General features: G+C 46.9%; 1 protein-coding gene and 1 non-coding gene across 7 annotated transcripts; both read right to left on the bottom strand.

The window, feature by feature from the left end:
• Positions 1-164: 164 nt before the first annotated feature.
• Positions 165-21,521, bottom strand: CHD4 (chromodomain helicase DNA binding protein 4). 6 transcript variants are annotated; one of them, XM_035314100.1, is made up of 40 exons: positions 21,414-21,521; positions 20,420-20,638; positions 18,388-18,515; positions 18,010-18,201; positions 17,474-17,592; positions 16,796-17,037; positions 16,582-16,709; positions 16,316-16,451; positions 15,687-15,868; positions 15,319-15,558; positions 14,196-14,399; positions 13,886-14,091; positions 13,472-13,603; positions 13,077-13,173; positions 12,488-12,679; positions 12,189-12,389; positions 11,071-11,208; positions 9,077-9,198; positions 8,790-8,963; positions 8,315-8,456; positions 7,733-7,864; positions 7,503-7,620; positions 7,187-7,311; positions 6,657-6,894; positions 6,311-6,483; positions 5,968-6,148; positions 5,780-5,890; positions 5,527-5,615; positions 5,312-5,445; positions 4,694-4,838; positions 4,347-4,512; positions 3,860-3,969; positions 3,517-3,652; positions 3,197-3,274; positions 2,950-3,087; positions 2,749-2,857; positions 2,304-2,436; positions 1,109-1,304; positions 817-992; positions 165-695 (listed from the first exon to the last, which is right to left on the bottom strand). In XM_035314100.1, the coding sequence occupies exons 2-40, from the start codon at positions 20,571-20,573 to the stop codon at positions 678-680; spliced, it is 5,835 nt and encodes a 1,944-aa protein (XP_035169991.1). In that variant the 5' UTR covers positions 20,574-20,638; positions 21,414-21,521; the 3' UTR covers positions 165-677. The 6 variants fall into 6 exon arrangements, with proteins under 6 accessions (XP_035169991.1, XP_035170002.1, XP_035170007.1 ...); XM_035314111.1 differs by having other exon boundaries at positions 5,527-5,612; XM_035314116.1 differs by having other exon boundaries at positions 5,780-5,866.
• LOC118161014 lies at positions 4,176-4,319 on the bottom strand. Its single transcript, XR_004747826.1, has one exon.
• Positions 21,522-21,750: the final 229 nt, after the last annotated feature.

Raw genomic sequence — 21,750 nt, 5'->3', positions numbered from 1 at the left:
GGCGGCGCCCCGCCCCCTGGGGCCCGCCCCGCCCTTGCTTCCCCACACAGCATCTACCCCCCACAGCGTTAAAGGGAGACAAAATAAAATACAAGGAAATTTTTATTTTTTTTTCAGTTTTACCAAGATTTTGCTCTGTTTTTTTTTTTTTTTTTCTTTTTTAAGTTTTTTTGTTTGTTTTGTTGTTGGCGTTTTTTTTTTTTATTATTAGTGGACAAGTCCGGTCAGTTTCTGTATTAAAAAGGATCTTGATGGAGGTAGCTTTGTCTCTGTCCTGGCTTCTTTTTTTTTTTTTTTTGCTTGGTCTCACCTGTGCACTCATCTCAGTAAACAAACGCGAAATAAAATTAGAAAACAAAAAAAATAACTGGAATCCCAGGCCAAGGCAGCGAGCAATGTAGCCAGGCTCTCCGTGTAACAGACGTGGCGCTGCGGCCTCCAGTCACTATGTACAGAGTCCATCATACATCCCCCTCTCTCCTCAGCACACTCCTTGCTCCAACGGGCTGGCTGCAGCGGAAGGAGTCTCTCCTCCTCCCAGAGACCTGCACGGCAGCTTCCATGGAGGGAAACAGCACCCAGTCAGGAATGTCAGGCAGAGGGGAAGAGTGTGAAGGGGTAGGGGAGGGAGGGTCACTTCAGCTCAGCCGAAAAATTAACAGCACTGGGCTGGGGGCTCACTGCTGCTGGGCCACCTGTAGAACCAAAAAACACAATGTGAATCAATACTCACCATATTATTCCATCAATAGACCCCTAAACAGGGATGTTTCCACTCCTAGACAGCCCTGCTTAGGGATGAGTAGTGGTACGCACTTGTTGGGGAGGGGGTGGTGGAGGGGGCTCACTGCTGCGGTTGGCCAATCTGCTGAGGATGTTGCGCTCCGACATCTGGAGGCGCACAGCCACGGGGGGGATGCGGGCAATGGTGGCTGGCAAACGAGTCACATCTGCCTTCATGTCACTCAAAAGCTCCTCCAGCTGCTTCAGAACTAGAAGATAAAGGGACACATTCAAAGGAGGAATAGAGAGGCACTGCCCAGGAAAGAGAGGGGATGGAGCAGCGATGCTAAACACATCTCCACTCTTGCTTAGCACACAGAATCACCTTTGTGCAGCACAGCATTGGCTGGTTTATTCCCAGCCATTGACTCCTTGGATAGATGCTGGTGGCTCTCAGCCAGGCACTCCACCTCTGCAAAACGTGTGTTCAGAGCCATTGAGGGGTGAGATGGGTCTTCTGACATGTTCAGATAGGCAGCTCGTCGCAACTGCTCCTCAATCACCAACGCTTGCTCCAGGAGCTGCAAGACAGGGTAGTAATGAGGAAAAAGTCTTCCAACAGTGGCTGGAAAAGCAGCCTGTTTGCACCATCCCTCAGTCTGCTCCCAATCTAGTTCTCTGCTGCTTCAGAAGGTGAGATTCTGCACCCAAGTCTCCTTTCACCAGTTTCTGTTTATCTTGGAGTAAGGCCTAAAATACCACAAAACAATGAAGAGCTCCATTAAGCCAGGCCAGGTACACAGGAAAACCAGGCTCTGTCTAGTCTAATAAAAAAGACTACCACAAACTCATTCTTATTCCTCTAAGATGGCTCAGATTTTTAAAGGCTTTTTGAGGACCAAATTGCTTGCTCATTTACTCCTTCTGTATGGAGTGTTTGGGATAAAGCTTTTCCTTAGAATGTAAGGAGTATCCTATGCTACTTAGAAAAAGCATCTAAAGAACAGTTAAGCATATCAGGGACATTTGGAGAAATTAATTTGAATACTATTACAGCAGAGCTGATCAGAGATACTATATCAAATTAATGTTTAGTTCCAAGATCCAGAATTACATGGCCTAATCTGTGTTGGTCTTCACATCCAGAGCTAAATGGTAGTCACTCCCAAGTAGGTTTAGACAGACCGAAAGCTACTCTTTCACCAATCTTTTTTCAACTCTTCTAAATTCTGCTTAGGCATATGGAATGGTTTGTAGCACATCACGCAGAACTTGTGGTAGGAACAGCTGCTTGAACCTTCAGCCTCCTGCATGCCAGTTGAAGCAACACTGGGAGGAGGGGGAAGTGGAGAGTGCATTGAACCAACTTCCTCAACACCACTTCAAAAGAGAAGGACTCCTATCATGACACTACTACATGATTTTGACAAGCTTATTTTTTTAAGTAAAAGGCACTGCAGAAACTTTCTCTTCGGTGAAAAAAGTAAAAATCAAAACATCAAGCTCAACAAGGCAATCATCTTGTTCTTAAAGGCCCATCCAGCTGAAAGGCACTTGTCACACTGAAAAGAGCACCTTACCTTAAATCTCCTTGCCAAGAACTTGTTCTTTATTTCCAGGAAGTTACCCCTGTTCATCTCACCCTTGAAGGGCTCATTGAGGATGGCGTAACGTGGATCATTCTGAATATCTTGCCAACGGGCATAGCCATGACTGAGATGGGATGAGCTCAGGCAAACAAAAGGCAGTGAGAACAAAGGAATACGCAGCTCAGGCAGATACAGTTCTCAAGAGGAGCTGCAGAGAGGGGAGGAACAGGAGCCGAGGAAAAGGAATGAAAACTATGTCCTACTAAATCTTAACTGTGCTGACAGGAAAACCTTCCTCCCACCACCACTTTCACTCTGGTGAAAGAAGATAAAAACACTCTCACTGAATGTACTGCAGTCAGACCCAAGACAGTCACCTTCACAGTAAACAGTTTATGTACAAGGGGAGAAAACTGGTCTATCAGGGTAAGGATACTTGATAATTCCAGCAAGGAGCCAGTAGTCATGACGCCGATGCCATATCTCATAGGTCTTCTTTGTGACAGTTGCAGCCCGCTCTTCATTCTGCCACAGGGAGTGTAATTCTGTAAAGGTAAGATACACAGAAATAATTGAAAGCTATTTCACAAAAACAAGTAGTACCTTATACTTCCAGGTATATAAAGATGTCTGGTACCTGTGAAGCCACCATCAGCTATGTTGAACATGAACCGTTGCTTTACTGCCTTCTTGTGCCTTTCATCTACTGACTCTTTCAGCATCTCCCCATTCTGCAGCATCACCACATCTCTCTTATCATCCTCCTTTTTCTCATCTGTACACACAAAGTCATTAGAAAGAACACAGCAGACAACACAGCAAGTTGGAACCACAATGAATCCTTGCATAAAATGGACTCAGGAAGAAGATGGAACATGACTCACCTTTCTCATCCAAGGTGATTATAGGAGGTTCAGGAGTATTCTCAATAGTTGCTCTATCTTCCACTTTCTCCACATCAGCTGCAGGAGAAAAGGGAAACATGAGACGTACCTGGCAAGTACAAGGCTTTGTTCCTGAATCTGTGAAACTTAAAACTGTTCCCTGACTCCCAGTTCAAAGTCCTGGAGTTGCCCCCCACTGATTATGTCTGTTTCTGTAGGGTGAAATACTAGGGTAGAGAAGATGCAGCTTCAGGAAGACATTTGTAATTTTGTTTGTTTTGGTGCATGTTGAAGGTATTAAACAACCTCTCTAGACATACCTTTGCTTTCAACCTCCATTGGCTCATCTGGTCTTTCCTTCACCTCTGGTTCCTCTACTTTTTTCTCTTCTGCTTCTGTGGGATTCGCTGGGGATTTTGCTTCCTGTGGTGGTGTCTCCACAGGCTGGGCACACTGCTGAGGACAAATCATTGAGAAGTGAGACAAAGCAGCACATGGAAACAATACAAACAAATCAGTTTTGAAAGCAAAGATGCACAGAACTGCTAGGCCAACTCTGAGGACCTGAGAATTGTCTTTAAGCATTGTTCCAAGAGCTGTAAGTGTAGGCAGAAGTAGAGACATCTGCAATTGCATGAGGCAAACACGCAACCCAACACCCACCTCCATAGGGACCTCTGTTTCCGTAGCAGAGGCACTGAGCTCTTTCTCTGGTTCAGCTGACTCTCCTTGCTCCTTGGTACTGGCTCCTTCTTCCACCTTCACTCCCTCTTCTGTATATTCCCCATCCCACAGCAGCACAGCAGACAAGAGAAGGAGAAAAGCCATCAGTAAGGTCTTTCCTTCATTGTAACCAAGCACACATCTCCTTCACTCCTGGAGATTATGCCCAAACAAATGGGACCAATATCACTCAAGATGAAACCACATTCCACAAACACAGGACTTCTCGCTTATATCTGTTCATCCAAGGAAAGCTAGTGTCCTCTCTTGCCTTTAAGGGTTTGCAAATATATTTGGTTGGCAGCCCTCCTAACACGAGAGGTAAGTTGATTTGTGTCCACCCCCAGACCCCACCACCACAGCTCCGGTGAGGGGAAAAACCGGGATGAGGTCAGGACACAGGATTTCACAAGGGGGAAGCTCTCACCAGGTGGAGGGACAGGGGCAGGTGTATTTGGCTGTGTATCCCCTGGTGTTGAAGGAGTTGGAGTTTTGGGAGAGGGGGAGCTTGGCTGTGAAAGTTTTTTGTTCTCCTCTATCTCTGCCAATTCTGGCATACTCCAGCGGCCATTCACATGCTCAAATTCCTGCACCTGCAAGAGAAGGAGAGAAAGACATCACAGGAAGAGTCATATAAAACTTGTCCTCAAAACAGAAGAGAGAGATCACTCAACACAAAGAAATAGATGGGGAAGAAGAGAACTTACTAGCTCAGCACCCCAGTAACTAGAAGCTGTATGGAGAGAAGAGGCTACTTTGCTCTCAGGCACCTACCTTTTTGCGTATAAGTGACATGACCCCAATGCGAGTAAGCACATGCTGTCGAGAAAGACCTTCCCGAGGGACCCCATCTGCAAAGGTCTCTGCACCATCAGCTCCGGGTTCACATAAATGGCGCATGAACAGTGAGACATAGGCCCTAGAGCAGTTAAAAGACAAGTAATTTAGGCCATAAAACAGGTTAGCTGGAGACACAGACCCCTTCCACACCAGACTCCTTCCCAGATAATGGAAGTCACCCCAAGCCTTCTAAACCATCATGACAATTTTCTGAGGTTCCAGTCCCCCTTCAAGAGAGTTTCCTTACAGAACTGTTACATTCAGATGACACAACTGACTTAATGTTAAGCCAGAAGCAATTGTAAGCCTGGAAAGAACTTGGAAGGAATTATTATCTGCTTGCTTGGCTATGCAAGCATTTGATTTTGGTGACTGATTAATTATGTCCAAGGAAGAGAACTAGGAGCAATACCCTAGTTTCTCCCAGGCCCCAGTCTCTCCTCATTGCCCTACAAAGGACAAACTAGTATTTTACAAGAAGGCCAGAAGAGGGCCATTTTTCATTCTTCCTCAAAAGGGCTAGATGTTGCCATCCCTGCCTAATGCACTTACTTGAATTCTTTCTCTGACTTGCCCCGGAGGTCCCGAACAAGCCATTGAGTGGTGAATGCATCCTGAGGTGGCATTCCATAGCGCATGATAGCATTAAGGAAGGCTTTCCTCTGGCGGGCATTGAAACCCAACACCTAGAATGACGGAAAGATAGATATGGAAACAGCCATATAGAAGCAGCTAGAATTCAAAGACCTATCCCTGCTACTGCTTACCTCAATGTTCCCTCCTACACGGGCAAGTAAAGGAGGCAGGGGCTTATCCTTATCATTTCTCAGGCCTTTGCGGCTAGGCCGACGAGCTGCTGAAGAGAGAAACGCAGCTAAGGAAGAGACATCGCACAGCATATTGTTGCATGAATACTTCCCTTGCAGAAGGGCACCACAAAGTTGACCAAGCATCCAAAGTCCCAGTTGTTACTGCATGCAGAGAAAGTGACCCAGGAACTCTGGCTTCACCAGAACTTACCTTCAGACCTCTCATCAAAGTCCTCATCTCCTTCTTCAGAAGCAACTGAATAGTCTGACTGATTATCTGACTGGTCATCCTGCCAGTCTGAAAGAAAAACAGCACGTGAGCCTGAGACGCTACTCCGTTACTCTCCCAGTAACATATATGTACACCCATCTCCCCCAGGTTCCTGTGCATTTTTGTACCTCTATCCTCCTGAGAGCCATCATTGTAGTTAACTTGCTTGCGAATACGTTTGCCCTTGCCCAGATTCCTGGCCAGATCCTCCTGTTGCTGCTCGTAATGGTGACGGAGCAGTTTCTCCCAGTAATCGGGATCCACTGATTCCTCCTGCTTTATGATCTCCCGTTCAACCTCTTCTTCCTCCTGCCACACAGAGGTACAATTCGGAGCCCTATGTTACATCTGCTCAGGCAGGTATGTATGTACGCCTGCCTACTTGCCCTCAAAAGCATCAGAACTTGATTTACTTTACTGATCTTATACCGTTCACCAGAAAACCCTAGCTGATATCCACCTCATACTCACCCCCATCTCCTCTTCACGAACTACATACTGGGCCACCTTGAAGGAGCTGAGATACTCATTCATGCCCTGAAGTTCTGTGTCTTCTGTTTCATCCTGGTTCCGATCCAACAGGCGCTCAATTGCTTTGTCATCATAGTGGATAACACTGCTGTCCTCACCTTCTTTGTTATCCCCTGCGGAAGGAGCACAGACAGACATCTGCTATGTGGATCTCAAGGGACTACGAGAGGATATGACACCCTAGACCTCCTTGTAGAGCTCTGATCAGTACTGTGCCTACAGTTACTAGCTAAATAAGGATTCAGTCCTTCCCCCACCTCCTTCAGTTCTACTCTCAGGCACTCACCACCCTCAGTTGCCTCATCCTTGAAGAGCTCTTCAGTGCCAAACTTGAGAATGTCATCAAGTTCCTGTTTTGACATGGAGCCTGTCTTGGAGCCCAATCCTGGTCTCACTACTAGATGAGTTAGCATCATTTTCTTCTTGGCCACCTGAGTGATACGCTCCTCCACTGAGGCCCTTGTCACAAAGCGGTATATCATCACTTTCTTGTTCTGTCCAATTCTATGTGCACGGCTGAAGGCCTGGAAGAGGGAGACACTCAGAACAGTCTAGAGCAACACAAGCGGTTGCCTGCTACACCCCACCCACCTCCACAAGTTTCCCAGTTGCCTTCATGTTTGTTCTTAACATTAGAGAAGACATGCCCTGGAAGAATCCTCTACTTGTTCACTTCCCACCTCCACCCATCCTCACTGCTATAATTTTGCATATTTCTAGAAGGGAAGTCTCAAATTCCTTCACTCCCTCTGATGTTTTCACTTCCCTTCTTCCTCACAAAGGCTCCCTATAGCGAGTGGTCTCATTCAAACTCACCTGGATATCATTGTGGGGGTTCCAGTCTGAATCATAAATAATCACAGTATCTGCTGTGGCCAAGTTAATACCAAGACCCCCAGCTCGAGTTGAAAGCAGAAAGCAGAACTGCTGAGCACCAGGAGCTTGGAAAAAGTAAAAAAGAACAGAGGCAAATCAAGGGAGAGCACATTACTCGAAGATTTTATAAACTCAGGGGAATCACTACCAGTTTAAGATTCCAGGAGAGCAATGGAAGACTCAGGCCACTATCAACAATCCCATATTGAACACTAAGCACATACAAGGCAAGAAGTTTACAGAGGAGAATTCTTACCATTGAAGCGATCAATAGCCTCTTGACGCATATTGCCCGTGATTCCTCCATCAATCCGCTCATATTTGTATCCTTCATGTTCTAGGAAGTCTTCCAAAAGGTCTAACATTTTAGTCATCTGCATATCAAAAATCACCACAAAAAAAAGTGAGGGACAAGTGGATACCAGAACAACAGGCTCCTTTCCTCAGGAACAGAATTCCCAGCTTTTAAGGTTTTCCCTCACACACCTGAGAGAATATGAGCACCCTGTGACCTCCTTCCTTGAGATTCTTTAACATCTTCTGGAGCAGCAACAGCTTCCCAGATGCTCGAATAAGAGCACTACCATCATACATGCCATTTGGCATCTTTGGAGCTTCCTAAAAAGAAAAAAAAGTGAGTGGTGAGAGAAGAAAACTGCTTCTGCTTGATATCAGTCCCTAGCTGTGTTCTTCAGATGCTGACTCAAGTCTAGTCATTTAACTCAGTACAACCACAATGCATAGCATTACTTATACAAAACATCAGTACCAGCCTGTGCTACTTATTTTGCAATTTAACTCCTAGATCCCTTCTTTTTTTCCTGACTTAATCCCTAGTCTGACTCCCTCATCCTGTGTGAATCAAAAGATGTTCCTACTTGTCAATAAAGTTACTGGAAAAGGAGAGGCTTTCCACTATGTGATGCCTACATAAAGGCATAAGGATACAAGATGGGGAAAAAGCACAAGAATAAAAAGGGAATCCCTCCATACTCGCCATGGAGCTCACGGTCTCCCTGGTAACAGCCAGCAGGGAATTTGCTTATATAAGTCAGCAACTGGACGTACCATAGCAGCCACAGGAAAGAGGTAGGGGTGGTTGCAGCACTTCTTCAGATCCATAACAACATTGAGCAAGGAAACTTGGTTACCACCACCACGTGCATTCAGTGCCTCAAAGTTCCTTGTCAAAATGTATTTATAGTATTTCCTGAAGAGGGAAAAATATATATATAGACACACACACACACGGCACCCCTCACGAGAACAACTAACATACTCTTTTGTTAACTTCTGTACAGCTCCTGGCATTACCTGGCAACTACCTAGACTCTGCCAGTGGCAGTTACTATCTCTTTAACCCTTACATCAGACCACAGAGCTATTCTTCCCCTCAACTACAGCGGCAGCAGGAAATGTTCCTCCTATCCACTGTGCAGAAAGCTCTTCAAGGAGGCTAAGGCTGTTTCAGCATCCTCTTTGGAACTGCAGAACAGAGCAACAGTAGTTCCACAGCAAATCCTCCATACATCCCCACACTCACTTCTGCATGGGGCTCAACTCCACTCTGACAATAAGTTCAGTCTTAGATGGCATGTTCTTGAAAACGTCAGCTTTGAGACGCCTCAGCATATGTGGGCCCAGCATGTCATGCAGCTTCTTAATCTGATCTTCCTTGGCTATATCTGCAAACTCTTCCAAAAAGCCCTCCAAGTTACTGCAGAGAAACAGACATTCAGCAAAATCCACAAACGGAAAAAGGGTTAAAAAAAGGGGGATAGGAGTTTCAAGACAAGCAGGCTTTGCCTGGACTTGTACTGCAAGACATACTGGAATCTCTCTGGTGTCAGGAAGTTCAGCAGGTGGAACAGTTCTTCCAGGTTGTTCTGCAGGGGAGTTCCTGTAAGCAGCAGCTTATGCTGGAGTGAATAACCGTTCAGCACACGGAAGAACTGGAAAAGTAGAGAGTAGGGAAGGAAGAGGGAGAGACACAGAGACTTAAGTCACAGTCCTACAAAAAAAAAAGTCCTAGGAAAAAGAACAATAGCTAGGATTTGATTTAGATTGTATCAGCTATTTGGATAAGAGCTCCAAGTAGCTCCCATTCCAGTCAAGGCCACTAGACTGATCTTATTCGGATCACTCTTCTGCATAACAAATGACTGCAGCAAGTCCTACAAGCCACCAGGTGCTAGAAGTTTTCCCTTGCTTTTTTATGTTACAAGCTTTCAGACCCCCAGCCTTTTCCAGACTGCTATACTATGTATGTTTTCCTCTCAATTAGTGTTCTACATTCTTAGTTCTCTGCCTCGAGACTTCTAGAACTAAATCACTCTTCCTATTCATATCAATCCTGGCAGCATTCCAGAGTTCTGAACAAGCAGAGGAGAAAGAGCTAAGGGTTTGCCAATATGTCTTTAAAGTAATTTGTGCTGGTTTTCACAACAATGAAGTAATTCCAGACAGAACTAGTGAGCAGGTAAGGTACTGAACTGAAAAATGCAAGCATACAGTGTTCACTAGCACAAATTGACAAAGCAGTAATTTATGAACTTGGCCATTTGCTTGCTCATTTTAAACTTAACATAACACAGTGTCAAACAGTATGAGAGTAGCTTGTACTAGCTGGCAAACAAAATCAAAAGAAATACCACCAGTCATTTTGGTTATCATACCAGAAGGATTCCTTTCTTGGAATCAAATATGGAAGTTACTCATATCTGTAAAAGATACTCTTTGGTAGGTAAGCATCACCTGCCAAAAAAGCTGATGTCTTGCATCCAAACACCTAAAGCTGTCCTTAAGGGATAGGAAATCAATCAAGAAAAAGGTAGACTTAATGGTCTTGGTGGATAACCAATTGCAACTTAGTCAAAGTGAAGCCTTGAGACTTAATATTCTCTTTCAATTCATGAGTATGATAAGTGTTCTTTACCATTTCCAATAATTTCAATTCTAAGAACAGAACAACATCCAGTTTTAGGGCAGATCTGGAAACTGAATGTCAAGCACAGCTGTGATATACTGGAAAGATACCTCACACTTGGATCTGAAAAGCTAAAGTTTTTTTTTTTCTTTAAACAAAGAGGCAACTTTCTCTTATAGTCTGAAAGAACCTATAAAACCAGATTTCCAGTAACAGTTGTTTTTAGTGTACTAAGCCCTAGAATCCATCTGAAGACAGACAAATCAATACCAGAATTAAAGCACAAGGGCTTAGGGAGGGGCTGGATTAAGAAAGTACAGTCAATTCAACTGAATTAAAACAAGCTTAGTTAAGGTACAGCCTTGTATGAAAGCAGCTGTATGGCTTTCAGCATTTGCCCAGGCATTGTTGAACACCCCTGCGCACCTCTCCCATTTCTATAACATCTAATTAGCTCTGCTACAAAGCTAGATGAATGCAGAGACCAAGACTACTCTGGAAGCAGGACAATTGTGCTCATGAAGCTTGTTTTACACTCAATAGGGTAAACCCTTCCAGAATAGAGATGGTACAGGTATATGATCTGCTTCCAGAAAAGCCTGTTTTTAAGAAAAAAACTGTTTGTTTTCCAGTATACACTAATTGCCTACTCAACCAGAGAGGAAACTGTTTTAATGATTGAGACACATGACAAGTGAAGATCTTACCAGTAATAATCAAAATAAAGGTTGTTCCCCCCACCCCTCCCCGCCTTTAAGATAATGTGTCAAATTTGCTGTCAAACATATGACTAAGAGCTGGCAGACAAACTTACTTGCTAAGGAACAATCTAATCTTCTGAACAATCTCTGCAACACATGCCATGCCTGTAAACCTTATTACCTATGCTTTTCTGTACCTTAGATTGATTGTTCTTCAGTCGGTGAGCTTCATCCACAATGAGACAGGCCCAGTCAATAGACCCTAGTATGGCCATATCAATTGTGATCAGTTCATAGGAGGTGAGAAGCACGTGGAACTTCACAGCAGCTTCCTTCTGCAAAGGAAAAGAAGAAGGGACACGGTAATGAGCTAAGGGAATGCCCCAAGACAAAGTGGATGCAGGGTCTCTCCAAGCTGTTCCAACAAGCCATGGTTGAACAGCATGCCAAAACCATTTTTCACATGCAGTTTCCTGTCAACAGATTCAAAATGCTACCCAAGCATTCCAGTTCTTCAATCCCCATTACTTGTTTTACACAAGTCTCTTCAACCCTGTTGTTACTTACTACTTACGGAGAGTAACCAAGTCTTGAAACAAGTTTACAAATAAGCAGTGAGTAGAGGTATGTTATGGGAAGACCTGGAGATATGTAGCTCAAAAAGTTAAGACTTACATAAATAGTCTACCAGAAAAATTTTAATTTGTTAGTACTTCATGGAGATAAATTTCAAGGGAAACCAAAACCAAGGAGTCCTATTTTAACTCTGCCACTGGGAAAACTTTTCCTAGTAAAAAAATAAGGTGGTAGCTAGACTAAAATTCTTAGACTAAAATTCTATTAAAAACAGCCACCTATATCAAGATCTTCCTTCCTGTCTGGGCACAGAACACAATTTCTCAGATGTCTAGATGTGGCTTTACTACCAGCCAGTTCCTCATAGAGATGTAAGGAGGAGGAGTCAAGTTCATGCAGGTTGGCAATTCTGACATTGACTTAGATCTATAGGAAGTATGATATAGAACTTCACAGATTAAGCAGAAGAATAAAGAGACTTGCCTATAGCTAGTATTGCTTTAGTCAACACCCTTTTTCTTCAGTGCTGTATGGTTCAGACTGGTAAGTGCTTAAAAGAGTCTGGAAAAGGAGTCTAACTAAATACCCAGTATTCATCATTTTGTAGTTATTTCCCCCGCAAAGCTAAAAGCATAGTCAGTTCCCAGGGATTTCAGAATATCTGAATCTTGGCTGCTGAAAGCCAGTCTAGTACATCTCTTCTTCCAGTTCAGGCCTGCAATACAGCAGAGTTCTGTACCTTCATTCTGGATGCTTTTTTGCCTCCACGTATGGCATTATCCTCAAAAGTGAACTCATTCTCACGGATGATGGCCCGGCTGTCTTTGTCCCCAACATAGGTCACTACATACATATCTGGCGCCCACATCTCAAATTCTCGTTCCCAGTTGATGATAGTGGAGAGTGGGGCACTCACCAAGAAGGGTCCCTTTGAGTGGCCCTATGAACAGAACCAGTAAGAGCATTAGATGAATGCATCCACTCACTCGAGCAGCATCTTCCTGGGTAGTATTCTCCCAGCTATGTTTTGGCTCTCACCTCTTTGTATAAGGAATATAGGAACACAGCTGTCTGCACGGTCTTTCCCAGACCCATTTCATCTGCCAAGATTGTATCTGTGCCCTGAGCCCAAGAGAAACGCAGCCAGTTCAGTCCTTCCAGTTGGTATGGATGCAAGGTACCCCCTGTTACATCAAGGTACTCAGGTTGCCGGTCATATTTCACTGTTGGCTACAGCAGAAAGAAGGAAGAGTTGAGATTATTTACCTTAGCAAGACAACTGCCAGGAGTTCTTTCCTAGTCAACACATTCCCTAGTGTAGAGGAGACTCCAATGAAAACCACCAGATTAAGCCCAGTACTCAATACCTAAAAAGCCAGAAGGTGTCCGTCAAGCCACCCCACCTTCTTTTTTTAAAATCTGTTTCTACCAATAGCCAGCCAGTCTGCTTCCAGTGTACAAGCGAGGCCTTTGTCTGAAGGTTGTATGAACACATTTACTTTTTAGGCCTGGAAGGAATTATAAGCCTTGTGTTTGTCACCCTTTGGTTTCCCATTTACCAAGCCCCAGCCTCACTTGAAATAACCAGCTCCATCAGAAGGCACCAAAGCAGTAAACAGCAACTTACATCTACCGTGGGAGTTTCAGGGGGCCTTTCCAGTTTCCGCATCTTCACTTTCTTTAGCTTCTTACCAGGCCTTCCCTCTTCACCCCTCATCAGCTCCCTGTGCAGAGACAGTCCCAAGAACACACAAGTTCAATGGCTTTTGTAATAGTCCAAGGGAAAACCATCACAAAGAACAGAGGGACAATCGGGTAACTCAAGTATGATCAAGAGAACAAAAGTTGGAACCTTCATGAACTGATGGAGAGGTATAAGGTTCCTGCCCAAAGGAATAAGGAACCAACAACATGAAGATGCTTCTTTGCTATCTCCATATATGCAGGCAGTGCTAGGTAATGACATACTCAAATACTTTCTGTTGAGATAGAGGAACGTGACTTCTAGATATTTTCTCCTACCTGTGATTCCAGTAGGCTTGCTTGTAAAGGTCATAATCTTGGATATCCACATCCTCGCTTTCCCATGATGCCTGGTCATAGGGCAGGTCTCTCCATTTAATCAAATAGTGGACATTCCCCTTCTTATCCACACTGAGGGAGAAACCAGTAAGTCTTAAGCATAGTGAAAAGACAGCATTCACTCAATCCACTCAAGTGGGAGAGAAGAAAAGGATCCCTTAATGAAGCAACAGAAACAAGAACAATGTTTGTCATATAAACAACAGAACTCCCGTTTTCCCCCCTCATTCACGATGCAGCTTAGCTCATCAGCTCTCCCTTAACCCTACCTAAGGCATTTGTTCAAAATCCTTCTGCTCTTCCACAGGGACAGGTATTTCAATGAGAAAAAATTGTCTTTGCTTCCTTCCCTACCTATGATTAAGGATTCTATGGATCATCATCCACTCCGGCTTGATCCCGTATCGGTAGAAGCGTTCCTCCATTTCAGCGTATTTGGGGTCCTTGTTCTTTCTCTTTCGACTTTTCTCCTCTTCACCTCCAAAGTCCCCTGAGGGCGGCTCATCCATATCATTCTTGCGTTGGTAATTTCTAAACATGACTTGACAATGCAGCTCCAGCTGGAGTCAGGACAAAGAGTTAGAGATCATAAGTATCTCCCCCCGCAACTACCCACAGAAATAACCATATCACAAGGGTGGATGGCTAAGAGTCTTAAACTCACCTGCAACTCTGACACCCAAGAGCAGTGCCAGTAGGACATGCCCTGCCATTTGACAAAGAACTGCCTTTCAGGCCGACCCTCCAGAGGCTTAGGAGGAGGAGCATTAGGGTCTGCATCAGGTGGACGTGGTGGTGGGGGACCAACTGGGGGCTGACCCCATTTCCAGATCAAGATCTTCTGCACCTTTCCTTTCAAAGCAGGGCACTAAAAAGTTAGACAGATTGTTATATCAGACTACAAGTATTGCAACCGCAAGTGCTGAGGAGTAGAGTGTTCAAAGAGTCACAGTTCTCTTCCTTAGTTATAGCTTTACTACACAGGTTGAGTTTGCTCTTTGGGCTTGGAAGCTTTCATCGTCTTTATTTCCAGCATTTCCCTGAGCTTTCTCTAGTTTATCCTCCCTCCCCTCTCAACCAAGACTAGGGAATCCAATTCAGAATCTTAATTCAGTTGTCTCCCCAGGGCACAAAAGATTCAGAAGTTCTACATGAAATACAGAAATTGCTGGGCTTAATGTCAGCCCATCCAGCCAGAACTCCAGTGTACAGAAAGTGTTTTTCTGTAGAACTATCAGCCCAGCATAGGGATACACCCTGAAGCAGATTCCATTTTGTTCATTATCTTAGAAGTCCTCATCACTTACTGAAAGCCTCTAATGCCATTTATAATACTTCATTTCAGCAACGTCTTGCAACAGTGTGAAATTTCTGACCATCTACTAAGAAAGGGCTTGACGTTACAGAGCCTGCAGCAAAAAATCCGTTTGGCTCAGTATCAGCTTAAAATATTTAAGTGCTGAATTTGCTTGCACTTGTAGTGCTGCTTCTACATATACACAGGACCCAAGAGAACTGAGCTTTGGCATCCTGGACCCAAGACTGCCCAACTACTTCACACACGGGCAAACCTCATGAAACTCAATTGCTGAAATCCTGTACTTCCTGCTCTCTGGAGCAAAAACAACCATGCTACATCCAACCACAGAGAGCCAGACCTCAGCAAACTATGACAAAAATGCAATAGCCTTCTCCGAGGACCTAGCATTTCCAGGAAAATGTGATGTTCAAAAGGGAATAGATCCATCTGCTCTTTTAGCGGCAGGAGTGGTACAGCAGAAACTTACAGTGCAGCGAGGACACAGCCACTCCCCATTGGGAATCTCTGGCAATGGGGGATTCAGACAGTGGATGTGATAGGACGAAGGACAGGCATCACAGCATAGCAGCTCTCCTCCATCCTTGCAGACTCTACAGAACTCCATATGGTGGTCATCTTCTTCCTCAGCATCCCCCACAACATCTTCCAGGATCTCCTCACCTTCGGAGTTATCCTCCTTTGCTTCCCACTGAATGCCCTCTTTTTCCTATAGGATTAGGAAATCAGAAAAATCAGACTGACGCATTGATGATTATCTTCACTAGCGCTCAAGAACAGTGTCAAGTCAACTGACCTTCCCCCTTGACAACGAGTTCAGGGGAATCCAGTACTCACACAGTGTGGGCAGCTCCATTTGCCCTCTGGGGCTTTCTCCATGTCTGGGTCCAGGCAAACCATGTGGTAGGCACGAGGGCAGGTATCACACAGTATAATTTCCCCTCCCTGCTGGCACACCTCACAGTAGTCCTGGTGATCAGTCTCATAGCCATCCACAGCCACTGTGGAGTCCTCCTCACCTGCAGAGGATGTGGGGAGTTAGAATAGTACAAGGCACAGCAGATACAAGCTTCTTGCAGCAATGGCTGGTGCTCCCTCAGCACCAACAGACAATATAGTTGCAGAGTGAGTTTTGGATTCTGTATCTCTATCCTTGTAATAAACAGGGGAGGGGGCAAAAACTGAAACAGAAGTGAAACAGAGCCCTTTGGGGCTCCTTCCACCCATGAAATTAAAAGTACAGCTTAGGCCAGGAAAACTCAGCACTGTATCTGTTCCTCTACCAAAGTGAAAAAGAATTCCTGGGCACTTTTTCCTTACTGGAAGTAATATCAGGTCCTTCCTCCATGAAGGATTCTCCTCCCTCAAGTACGCTGATAAGGACCCAAATGTTGCACAGACATTCCTCTCATCTCTCTATACACTTAGCTGCAATTCTGTCTCCAACTGACAGCAAGCATCAATACCTTTCTTTTTCTTTTTCCCAGCTTTGAGTTTTTTGCGACTGCGACTACTACGGCTGGTAGATCCATCTGAAACAGAATAGCTGTTGATGCTGGCGTCGTCAAAGTCTGACTCCACATCCAGATCATCGTCTTCACTCTGAGGTAGGGAAGAAGAAAGATGTGCTGCTCAGGCACGCACGCTGGGGACAGCAATCAGACCCAGATCCCAGCATTTCTGGCACGTCATCAGCTCCTCCTCAGAATATCAAGGAAGGAGGGTCACTTACTGATGATCTCTTACGCTTGGAGCCAAATCCTCCCAGTTTGATTTTCAAAGGTGCCACTTTCTTTGTTTTAGGTTTTTTGATATCAGGAATACGAGGACTGGCTTTTGGCTTCCGCCGGGCATTGGGTCCTAGGAACAGAGGAGCCTGTGAGTCAGAAGGACTACTGCCTCGACAACACTCACTCTCTACCACCCCATCAGATTTTTCATCTCACCTTTGCCCTCCTTTGTCTTGGCTTTCCTGAGCGGCACATCTACAGGGGGCTGCGGCAGCACAGCATCCACGTTTGTCACCATACTCTCCACTACTGCAACAGCTGCAGCTGCAGCAGCTGCCACAGATGCACCTGAACTTCCTTTGAAGGGGTTGTTTGTGCTAAACTCCCTCCATTTGGCTCCCAGTACCATCATCATCTTCGACACAGCTATTTTAGGGTTCTTGGCTGCAATAAGTGGCCTGCGTACAGTTAAGGAAGGAAGAGTTACCAAACCAGCCTGAAGTCTAGATGATTTTCGCCTCCTAACGCCATCCCCCCCCCCGCCCCCAGCAGCACTCCTCTCCCAAACTACATTCCTTTCTAATCTCTGATCTCAACAAGCAATGAATCTCTCCACTCCCATCCTTCACACAGTGTGGAGGTAAACGCTCCAGGATTTGGAGATCAGAATGGAATTTAGCACATTAGGGGGAAAAAGTGGACTAGGAGTATGGACTTGCATCATTTTCAATCACTGAAAACAAAAGATGTGAAACAATTATTTTAGTGTTGCTTCAGTTTTCGCTCTAGGTAGGATGCTAGTGTCTCTAATGTGCCTTGAGGTTCCAAAAACAAGAAACCTAGTCCTTTTTTTGCTTCAGCAGTCCTTCCAAGTGCTACAGGCTTGCAGATCACCTGACAAACTGGCTGAAAGCTTTATAGTTGGTGAGAGTGCGGTAATCCTCCTCTGTGAAGATATGGTCAATATCCTCCATGCCCCAGTCCTCTAAGAGCTGAGCAGATGACTTCGGCTCCTGTGCAAAGAGAATCACAGCAACTCTGAGCAAAAGCACATGCGCTACAAAGAACTTCCATACGTTTACATCATATACCTCATCATTCACCTTCCATCTACAGATGACTATTGGGTCAAGACTGGGGGATTTCCACTTCCACCCACCCCCCCTTCACTTGTCACTACCATAGGACACAGCCTCACTAGAACATCAGAGGTGGGAAAAGTCTTTGGATTCAATATACTTCCTAGGTGTGTTTAAGGTAGCAGAGAGGAAGGCATGCAAGATGGGAAAGCATTCAGTTCAGTCAGATTTAGGACAGGAAGAAAAAACTGAACTTCACCACATCATGCACAGTCACAAACAGCACCGATCCCCGAGATCAGATACATGGAAGCGAGGAACAAGCAGTCCATCAGCAGGGTATCCTCTCACCTTGGAGTCATCATCTTCTTCCTCCTCTTCTTCTTCCTCCTTGCGCTTAGCTTTGTTTTTCTTTTCCTTCTTAGGCCCTAATTTTTTCTTTTTCTTCTTCCCAGGAGTATAGTCACTGCCTTCACTGTCTGAGCGCAGAACCTCTTCTTCTTCCTCCACAAACTCATTGCCCTCACCAGAGCTGTCCCCCAGCTGGGGAGGGAGGGAGAGAGAAGGTCAGGCAGCTGTGAGAAAATACCCTGCATAAGCACTAAATGCCACATTCTCCCCAAGCTCTAGAGGATTCAAACAATGGATTGCTGCTGTAGGTGAACAACAAAGCCAGTCCCCTCATGCCACACATCCATAGACCGTGATCCGAGACATCCTTTTCCTCACCTCCTTCTTCTGACGCTTGCTGAGCTTGGGCACTTTGGGTTCCTTTAGTTTCTTGGGCTTCTTCTTCTTCTTGATTTTGGGTGTTTCAGCCTCAGATAGAAGCTCTTCTTCCGGCTCTTCTTCAGGCTCTGGAAGAGTTGACATGTAATTTCGAACCACACCTGTGCACTATACCGCAGCCCACTTCTCACCGATATCACTTGATTTGTCTAGCTGCTACATACTTACAAACAGAAAAATTTACAACTGCTCACCCTGTTACTGCTTATAACATATACTACTTAATCATTTGGTAAATAACACATTTTTCTCCCTCTCTTTGAGAAAGCCTATTTCCACAGTATTCCTTCTCCAAGCAGAGTTGCACTCAGATCTTAAGGACCAGAAGTTTACCTTAACCGAACAAGAAGAAGAAAGGGCAAAGAGTAGATGGCCACATCTATAGGAGATGAAACAGTGAATATATTGGAGAACATGAACAGGATACTCTGTCAGTCCTCAGGTCTCCAGAAGAGAAGTTACTTAACCTCTTCACCAGGGCAGAGCATCTAACATCGGCATGCAAAGTAGAGTCCAGTAAGCCACTACTTGGCCTCCTCCATAGGTAAGCTGCTACTCACAGCTCGGATCTGATCTGGATTTGGCACAGCTTTCTCCCCCGACCCCTTCCCTCTATGCCAACAGCTAGGAAGCTCACCCCATGGGCAGGGACATGCAAGCTCCCATCCCCGTGGCCTGGCTCCCCACAGCAGCCTGGCTCCCCGCGGCCCCCGGGGCAGGGGCAGCCCGCTGCTCCTTTGTGGCAGTCTGCGGGAGCAGCCCAGCCATTCGCCCTCCCCTGCCGCCCCGCCCATCGCACACAGCCAGAGTCACTCCTTCTCCCTCCAAGGGAAAATGGCCTCCTGACCACAGGAGCTGGGCAGGATTGAGGAAGCCACAGGTCAAGAAAGCTGCAGCGGTTGGATGAGGCGACACAGGTAGAGCTCTCAGAATTTGGGGTCCCTGCATCTCTGACACACCACCAGCTGATTAGTATCGCTTCACTTGCACAGTCCTGCAACACCAGTTCCTTCAGGGATTCCACATCTTCCTCTCCTGCTAGTTCTGATTTAGAGCCTCTAGTGCCCCATCCCTTCCAATGCATCTCCTAAAGCTCTTAAGTTCGCAATGATTTTAAGTTTTTCTTCACCAAGATTTTCCTTACCAGGCTTACTGACAATCTTCCCCCTACCTAAGATTTTAGCGGGACCAGAAGGCACCTAGAGTCAAACCTCAAGAGGAAAAGCCAAGCAAACAAAAAAGCCAAGAAGCCTTTAACATCACTTTCCCTTTCCAGATGCAACATTTTCTCATAGGATACTACAACAATATAGCATGACCTGGTAAGAAAAGTCAAACTTGTCTTACAGTCCAGCACATTAGGATACACGTTCCATTTTACAAGGAAGCAGAGAATCCAGATGTTTATGGACTTGCTCTGTGGACATGCAGCGATAACACCAGAAACAGAAGAGCACCCAGGGCTTTAACTCCGGTCTGATGTTGATGAGGATGCAAGCAAGAGGGAAAAGGCAAGGTACAAAGACTACAAGAAAAGCAAAGGTGAGCAGACAGCACAGAGCAAGAACCACAAGAAGCCTCAATAATTGGGTGTGGTGAAGAAAAAGTGGGTCACGCAACAGCCCAGGGCAGTTGGCTCTGGACGTCAGCAGGTCTGAGATCCCTGATGAAAAAGCCAGACGTTCTGCCCTTTCACATAGTGCCCCCCGTTCCCCTCCCCACTCATGAGAGATGAGACTCGCAGGCATTTTCATACCCTGTCAGAACTGGACACGCTGCCTCCACCCCTCACACCTCCTCAAAGCACGCGCCCCTGACACCTGCGATGCCTCGGCACAAAGTCAGCTCCACCTGACGTGAAGCCACGGGCCTCGCGATTTGCACCCCAGGATTCTGACAGCCAAATCAAAACCGCACGCCTGACTCCGAGTCAAAAGTGATATCCCCCCCGCAGATCTCGCGTTTCACATACCCATCGTGAGAGGAGCATTACCCCACTTCACACACGGGCCCTGCAGGCCCTCGATACCTTGGTGCTGGGGGATAGCGTTGTTCAACAGAATCTCCATCTCGTCGTCATCGCTGCCCCCGGAGCACGGTGACGGAGATCCAATGCCCGATGCCATGTCCTCCACACTGGGGGAGGCCCGGGCTTACAGAAGGTGTCGTCTTCTTGCCAGTCAAGCCAGTACTTCATTGAAAAGAAAAAGAGAAAGTTACAGCAGGTACGAACTCTGGTTTTCCAAGCGATAGTGCTACCAAGAGGATCCTTGCAAGAAAGCTTAGCTAGCAACTTCACTGCGTTGGGAGCCTACGGATAACAGAAACGCTGGCAGCAGGTATCAGATCGGAGTGGCGACAAGGCAGGCTTTGAAGGCACTGGACATTAAACTGAGTCAGCACCTCATCCCCTGCAAGGGAGCCAGCGCAGCTGCCCTGGACGAACACCCTCCCGGCTCCTGCAGCCCGCAACGGCAGCCCTAGGTCATTTCTAACCCCCGGGACCCCGCACAAAAGGCGGCGCCTCGGCGGCGCCCGCAGCCCCGCTCCGCTGCCCGCCGCTCCCGCGCCCCCGCCCGGAGCGGGGCTGCGCGGCGCGGGGGTGGCGGGGGGGGGGCACGGTCTCTCGGGCGGGGGCGCGGGGCGGGGCGGGGCCGGGGAAGTCCGGCTCGCAGGCAGCGAGGGGCCGCCTCTCCCCGGGGACGGCCGCCGGGGCGGAGGCCGAGCAGCGAGCGGCAGGGCCCGGCGGGGAGCCCGCCTCCCCCCCCCCCCCCCCCCCACACAACCCCGGGGGGGCCGGGGGGGGGGAGGGGGGCGGGTCCGGCGGCCGCCCGTGAGGGGACAGCGCGGCTCCGGGGGGAGCCGCGGACGAGAACCGGCGGAGAGGGGGCGCCGGCCGGTGTGGGGGGGCGGCCCGGGAGGTGGTGGGAGGCTGTGCCCGCCCTCGTCCCCTCAAGGCTCCTCACCCGGCTCCAGACCCCCAGCTCCGCTCCGCTCTTCTGCCACCGCCGCCGCTGCTGCTGCTGAAGGGAAAATGGCTCCGGCCCCGGCACCGCCTCTTAAAGGGGAAAAAACCCGGCCAGGCCACGCCCCACTCCCGCCTCCATCCCATAATATGCCCCGGGACCCCGGCAACAGGCTCCGCCTCCATCTCCCCGATAACCCCCCCCTCCCCCCCATCGAGACATCCCATAATATCCGTCCTCCCCTCAGAACTTCCCACTCACTGCCCGGCCCGGCATCCCATAATAATCCCCCCCCCTCCCCGTCTGGAAACATCCCATAATACACCCCCCCCCCCCC

This window comes from Oxyura jamaicensis, chromosome 1 (genome assembly GCF_011077185.1).
Source record: "Oxyura jamaicensis isolate SHBP4307 breed ruddy duck chromosome 1, BPBGC_Ojam_1.0, whole genome shotgun sequence".
NCBI classification, from domain to species: Eukaryota; Metazoa; Chordata; class Aves; order Anseriformes; family Anatidae; genus Oxyura; species Oxyura jamaicensis.
This window is presented reverse-complemented; position numbering and strand designations above follow the sequence as displayed.

Excerpts from the sequence above, each read along its gene's own strand:
- CHD4 (XM_035314100.1), bottom strand. The coding sequence starts at position 20,573 with ATGGCATCGGGCATTGGATCTCCGTCACCGTGCTCCGGGGGCAGCGAT. Across the intron at positions 18,202-18,387 it reads GCAAGCGTCAGAAGAAGGAG|CTGGGGGACAGCTCTGGTGA; the intron begins GTGAGGAAAAGG and ends CTCCCTCCCCAG. Across the intron at positions 3,275-3,516 it reads AATGGAGGTTGAAAGCAAAG|CTGATGTGGAGAAAGTGGAA; the intron begins GTATGTCTAGAG and ends TTTCTCCTGCAG.